A 7,133-nucleotide genomic window follows, 5' to 3' on the forward strand; every position below is an offset into this window, starting at 1 on the left:
ACACAGTAGCCCTTTTGTTTTTCTGGTTTTTAATGTACAGGTTATAGCTAGAAAACATCACCTCGTTACTGAAATATAAAAACCAGAAATTAATTGTAAACCAAGACACAGAGGCAAGCAAAAAATACATAACACTAGAATAGCAAGAGTGGGAGGCATATTTCCCCACAAAGTGTAGGAGGGGGAAAAAAAATACTTCCCTACTCCTAAGTGGAGAACCTGAAGAATTGTATTAATGCTGAACATTGAAAACTGAAATTTAAAACGTTTTCCTTTTCATCTTAAAACCCCTTGTTGGAAGTTCAGTGGAGTCTAGGGGGAAGATGCTAACTAGAAGAAACATAAAAGTTAAGGTTAGCTTGCATTCTGATGCTCAGGCTCTTCTTTTTAATCCTATACTGTGACTGAATAAGATATGTTGAACAAATCATGAGAGACAACTTCTGTACACTTAGTAGTCTATTTCAAGATGAACCCATGAAACTGACACTACACTAGTGCCCTGTAATAATATCTAGTTCTGGCAAAATGGATGGACTGTAAATTCTTACTAACTGGCATCCAGTTAAACAGTTAAGTGCTGTGTGAAATTCTGAAACCGCAATAACCAAATACAATGTTGAAGTCTAAACCTCTGACAGTGTACAAACTTATGCTGGAAAAGTTTTTCTTCGTCAAGATAGCTGGAACATATTTGGTCTATTTGAATTACAGTATATCAGTGGAGACAGACAACTGTGTTTGAGACAAGATTTAGGAATAGTTATAGTAGACACTAATGTTGGAGGAGAGGTTGGTAATAAAAAATGGAAAGCCTCAGAAAAGTTAATTCTTATGTTAATTCTTTTGTATTTATTTACAGTTTTATAAGAAATTATAACTTATTTATTCCAAGCCCTGCTGTCTCAAAGGAAATTTCTTATTCAGATCCTCTTGTTCATTGAAGCAATAACTTGATTTAATTTTTGGGGTGAGAGGGTTATCCAAATACTTTGATTTTGTAGAAAAACGTAATATTGGAGTGTAGGGGCAAACCCATCTTATTTCTTTGTCTTTCTAATTTGTTTATCTCAGAACATCTTATACAATGTTTACTGTGTGGTGCTGTGAAATAGAGACTTTCTTGGCTACGTCTCCATCAAGCCCCGAAGATTTCTCTATATTATGGTCAGAACCGTGTCTTGTGAGAATCCATGCTGCATTAATTCATTTAGGAACAAAGTCCCTGTGTTATCCTATTTTTTCCTGCATCTTTGAAACTATTGCAGTGCTTTACCTCCATCTGAGATAATCTGGACACCATCCCTGTACTTCATGAATTAGATGGATATAAGTGACAGTTGGGTTTACTTCCCTGTTGCCTGCAAGTTTATTGCCATGACATCCACTCATTTCTCAAGAGTTATTCTGTATGCATTATAGGAAATTGTTGCTGTACCTTATTTGGAAATGGATGAAAACATAATTTTAAACATGCAAAATATGAAACTCCTATACTATGTGCCTATATATAAAAGTATGTAGTATTGCTCAAGATGGTCTAAAGCTCTGGGATGAGGACTGTGATTGACAGCTTCACTCCTCTGGCACAATGGAACTCTCAACAATAAGAATAAAGTTTGTTATGTGGGAGACAGAACTTTCTCAGGGGCTGGTCCAAGACACTGGAATGAACTCGATCAGACACTAAGGACTATCATAAACCTCACCACCTTCCGTTCCAAGTTCAAAGCTCACTTTTTTCACTTTGCCTTCTCTAATATAAACATATATCAACAGATATATCTTGTATTCAAACAGACAGAAAAATCTACCAAAAGAAGACACTCCAGTGCACATGTTTCTCCCTCTGGGGAGAGGATGAGAGAACCAACAAGTGACAGATATATAGTCATGTTGTTCAGTTACTATGGTGATGAGCATGATATAAAAACCTGTATAGACCAGTTTTTTACTGCACCTCAGTTAAATGTATATTGAAAATAGTTTAGACAAATGAGTTTGCTGGAGTTTGGGTAAAAAGGTGTATTTAAGGTTATTGGGAATGGTGATTAGCATCTTTCCTAGGTATTTCTCATTGTTACTATAGCACCAGGAGCTTGTAGATTAACTGAAGTTTTGCACATACTCCTGTTTTATTATGTCCAAGTTGGATGTGGTGTTCAAAAAATCAACTATTAAGATATTCTTAGTAGGAGAGGTCATTAAACAATGTTCCCTTTTTTCCAGATTATGATGCACCTCTAAGTGTAAACCAGAAAGTGTGCCAGTTTTTAACCTGTTGTATTGCTTGTATTTAGTATTTCACATTTTGATTGTTACAGATCCTATGGGAGTGTATTCAAAGCTATTCATAAAGAAACAGGTCAAGTTGTTGCAATTAAACAGGTTCCTGTTGAGTCTGACCTGCAGGAGATCATAAAAGAAATATCCATAATGCAGCAATGTGACAGGTAAGTGCATGCAATGAATCCCATCTGCAACCCCTTAAGAAAAGTATTGCATGTGATCTGCTTAGCAGTTGAATCTAGGAAACACTGTGTTGTATTAAACACTTGTCAGAAGTGAGACCAGCTGTTGCACTGAGGTGGACTAGCCAACATTTATCAAAGAGACATGATTTACATTGCGTTTTTTAAAAAATATTCTTATGCTGGCTTCTCCTCAGTCTAGTTTAATAGACTATCTACATTTGTTTACAATAAGTGCCATTTGGAAAACCGAAAGAGCAGGCGATGTATGCATGGTTTTTTTTGTTTTTTTCTTTCTCCCCCTCCCCTCCCCCCACCACCTCAGTATGCCTCCACCTGAGTTCTACTTATGTGTTTCACTTTGCATATGTACAGGCTAGTGCGCTGTCTGCAAAGGTGACAGAATTCTCATTTGCAGAGCCATCACTAGCGTGTGCAGATTTTAGTGCATTAAAATACATGACTAAGTTGGAGGACACTCAAAATTCCTCTTGCACAAGTAGGGTGGTTGTATTATGAAAGACCAGGCCCTGTGTATCTCCCACTGATTTCACTCATTTCCTTTGAAAAAACTGTCTGAGCAGAAAAGCTTATGAAGAGATCATATACACAACTGCCCTCCTGCTACAAAAGTGTTTCCCTTGGTTAAATACTTAAAAGCCACATACCATTTCTAAGTCCTTACTTAGTCTAGTGTTAAGCCTCCAGTCTGAGGAACTTTATTTTTTAAACAGCAAGCAAGCAACAAAGCTTAATATGAATAAGATTTGCAGTACTAAAACATGGACACAATGATTTATAATTCTGCTGAGTACACTTCTACAGCTATTCCCTCTTCCTTCTGGTAATCGTTGTCTGACTCAATAAAATGTAACTTTTTTAGAACCAGTTCATAAAGTATTCTGTGAATTAATTTACAGAATTCATTAGGCTTCTTTGAGTGTTTTTTGTTTTTAAAAGAGAGTAGAAGGCCTAAAATGGGACCTTTCATTTTGCCCAACTGCTCGACACTTGTGAGCAGTAGGGATAGTGAATCATGGAATAACTCTGTTCTCTGCACAAACATTCTGGGGAGACTCCTACATGGTGACTAACTCTTCTGATATCAACATTTAAATTCTTACATAAGAGAGAGTGTCATTCATAGAGCAGAGTAAGTTTATTTTTGGTCCATTTATAACTGTTCCATTTTTGACAGCCTTTGGCTTCTTTCTAAAGGACAGAGGGTCATTCTCATGATCTGATATGTTAATATAGAGTAGGTTTTTGCTTCCTGGGCAGCCAGGAAGTAGCTGTAGATAAGATAAACTGATCTAGTGTACTGTAAAGACCTAACTCTTATTAGATTAGTAAAATGCATCATGTCTCGGAACTAAATTGCAGAACTGGGAGGAATGGTTGTTATGGTATTTAAGAGGAAATCCCCAAATGCAGGATATGAGCATTTCCTGCAAACTCTTATATCGCCTTAAGTCTGGGATCCCAAGTCTGACCCTGAACTCTTAGCATCTTTTTTTGGCTGTGCTTTATATTGTGCTCCTATTTATAAAATTGCTTTCATCAATAATATCTGACTGACTCTCTCTCTCTCTCTCTCTCTCTCTCTCTCTCTCTCATTTTCCATAGTCCCCATGTAGTCAAGTATTATGGCAGCTATTTTAAGAACACGGACCTATGGATAGTCATGGAGTATTGTGGAGCTGGATCTGTGTCCGATATAATTCGATTACGAAATAAAACAGTATGTCCTTCCCCTTACAATCCATATTTATACAATGTCATGTTTTAAGTATCCACTCTAAATATTACATATTATAGTAAGTAGCTTTGTAGTAGTCTATGCGTAGTTCTTTGGCCTGATTTTTCCCGAGCTCTCATTAGCTGTCCTGTGAGCTGCAAGTGCCCAGCACTCCTGGAAACCAGGATGTTTAGCTAGGTAGCTAACTTGATCCTTCAAGATTAATGTAATGTTTTCTGATTAAAATGATCTGTATGTCTGAAAAAATAGAATCCTGATTTTTCAGTGCTGGGATTTTTATAGCTGACCTTGCCTAGTCACATTGGTCATGTAATAGCAAGTTACCTGTGAAAGGGCCATACACACAAAATACATGAAGGAAGACCAAGTAAACCAGTTGTACTGTGTATAGATAACACTATATCTTGGTAACTGGAACTGCCTAGAATTTTCTGCTAGTTAGTATGGCAGTCTTGTATTTGTATTTCAAGGAAATGTCTGTCTTCAGCATGAGATACCAATCTAACTGCTTTTTTTTTCCCCTTTAGTTGACAGAAGAGGAAATAGCTACAATAGTACAAGCAACCCTCAAAGGACTAGAATATCTGCATTTTATGAGGAAAATACACAGAGATATCAAAGCTGGAAATATATTACTAAATACAGAAGGACATGCTAAACTTGCAGATTTTGGGGTAGCAGGCCAACTTACAGTGAGTAAAATTGTTACTTGGGTTGTGTATGTAGAAATGTCTCATTCAGCCTACAGGTACAAGTGAAACACTTACTGGAGAGATTATGCTAAATTCAATTGTTTAGCACTTACATGAATGCATTGCACATGCATTGCAGTGGGGCCCAGAGGAGGGACAGGCGGGCCGACACTCTGGCTTTCTTGTTCAGAGAACTAAAGTGCCAAAACAGTTGTGTGTAGTAGCACATACTGTAGTAACATCTACTGTTTTCTACTGAGTCCCCACACAGCTCTGCCAGTGCATCTCAATCCTGATGTGCAAAATTCCTTATTTCAGTCTTACTGAATGATTTTTGTGTATAATCTTTAGGGAGAGTGTTGTTTATTAACGAATAGCTGGCAAACTTGTTCCTTCTGCTTGCCAAATAGTCTGTTCTTCTGCTCTCCCCTCCTCCCCCCACCCCTTTCCATTTTAGGATACCATGGCAAAACGGAACACAGTTATAGGAACCCCATTTTGGATGGCTCCAGAAGTGATCCAAGAAATAGGGTATAACTGTGTAGCAGATATCTGGTCACTGGGAATCACTTCAATAGAAATGGCTGAAGGAAAACCACCATATGCAGATATTCATCCAATGAGGGTAAGGACTGAGGCCTCTTCAAATATAGCTCTCTTGCAGAATGCAGGTAGCCTCTGTTGGCAGTTAGCTGAATAAACATTTTATAAGATGCTATCTAGCTTTTTAACCTAGAGAAAATGAGCAAGCTCTTTTTTTAACTTGTGCTTTTTAATATTTAGTAAAATGGGGAAAAAATATTCAAAGGAGAATCTGTCAACTTGATTCTTTTGTGTCAAGGCATGCGAAATTAGCAGATTTGTTCAGAATATGCATGCGTGGAAACAGGTAGTCTTGAGTTTGATCCAAAGTGAATCTTTTTGTCACAGCCACCAGTAAACACAATTTTTCAGGTCATCATCATCATAGCTTATTGGTCCAAAATCTCAGCCAAGATCTGGTGTTATCACTTATCTCGAATAGTTCCTTGGGAGTACAGCATGTTGCTAGAGGGCAATGTGTCAGTCAGTGCTCCAGTCTTTGCTTAGGGTCTCCACATTTGCCTGTGGGGTCCATTCCTCCGCTTCCACTTGGTTATGTTGTTTCCAATCTTTGCCATCCTAATTCTCACTAGATTTAGTGTACACCAGTGTTTTTGTTCGAGGTCAGTTCCTGTAAGGAGATGTTCTGAAGGAACAAGATCATTGGTAATTCCCACCATTTTGTTACTCCATTACTTTCCACCGTGGTATTTTTGGGTAACGGGACTTTTCAGAGGCAAACCTCTTTTGGGAGTTCCATCTCTTGAGTGGTGGAATGTGTCCATGCAGTGGGTATCCTGTATTATGCACCTGTTTTTCTTTCATTTTTAGTAAAGGACTTTTAGTGGTTTAAAATAGCAAATGTCACCCTCTATGCAAAATAGTGGCTTTGCCATAGGAGGAAACGTGCGGAGTACAAATCCCTTGTTCTCTTCGGAGGGGAATATACATAGCATTGGCATAAAGACTTAAAAGGGTTTTGGTACATGAATAACTTTGCAAGGGTCTGTCTCTATGCTCTGATCTATGTCTGTTCTGTGTTTTTTATCTTAAAGATTTCCAAAATCAGTGAACTCTAGAACAATACTTATTTTATTTTTATTATCAGGCAATTTTTATGATTCCTACAAATCCTCCTCCAACATTCCGGAAGCCAGAACTCTGGTCAGACAACTTTACGGACTTTGTAAAACAGTGTCTTGTGAAAAGCCCTGAACAAAGAGCAACTGCTACACAGCTTCTCCAGGTTTGGTATTTGTTACCTGGGGTGCTTTCAGAGGGTATCAGAGGGAGTTCTTAACTAAACAAACCGCAGTGCAGGCAATGAGTATTTGTGCAATTTGAGAAGTTGGTTTCCCTTCGTGCTTCCCCTGTACAACTTGTACAGTGTAAGATCAAGTTGCGTGAGGTCTTTAAACCTTTAGTTTCTTCCCTAGAAATTAGACCATCTCCTACTTTCTATTCCCATACTCATACACACATCTTTGTGCCCCCAGGCTTTTGTCAGTGTTTCAAGATTTTGAGAAAGAGAAATCCTGGCACTTACTATTAAGCCATACAGTTTATCCTTTAACTGACCCTATGCTTAGGAAAGAGCCATATCTGATTATGTTATGTCAAAGTCCTCCA

General features: G+C 38.0%; 1 protein-coding gene across 2 annotated transcripts in view; it reads left to right on the forward strand.

Annotated features, from left to right (window-relative positions):
• STK4 (serine/threonine kinase 4) overlaps window positions 1–7,133 on the forward strand; it is a 76,193-nt gene that overhangs the window by 6,841 nt on the left and 62,219 nt on the right. For both annotated transcript variants that reach the window (XM_007067297.4, XM_043526679.1), the window contains exons 3-7: window positions 2,325–2,453; window positions 4,098–4,212; window positions 4,758–4,922; window positions 5,380–5,547; window positions 6,613–6,750. In XM_007067297.4, coding sequence (XP_007067359.1) covers window positions 2,325–2,453; window positions 4,098–4,212; window positions 4,758–4,922; window positions 5,380–5,547; window positions 6,613–6,750 — 715 coding nt within the window. The remainder of the gene's footprint in view (window positions 1–2,324; window positions 2,454–4,097; window positions 4,213–4,757; window positions 4,923–5,379; window positions 5,548–6,612; window positions 6,751–7,133) is intronic.

Source organism: Chelonia mydas, chromosome 13, assembly GCF_015237465.2.
Source record: "Chelonia mydas isolate rCheMyd1 chromosome 13, rCheMyd1.pri.v2, whole genome shotgun sequence".
NCBI classification, from domain to species: domain Eukaryota; kingdom Metazoa; phylum Chordata; order Testudines; family Cheloniidae; genus Chelonia; species Chelonia mydas.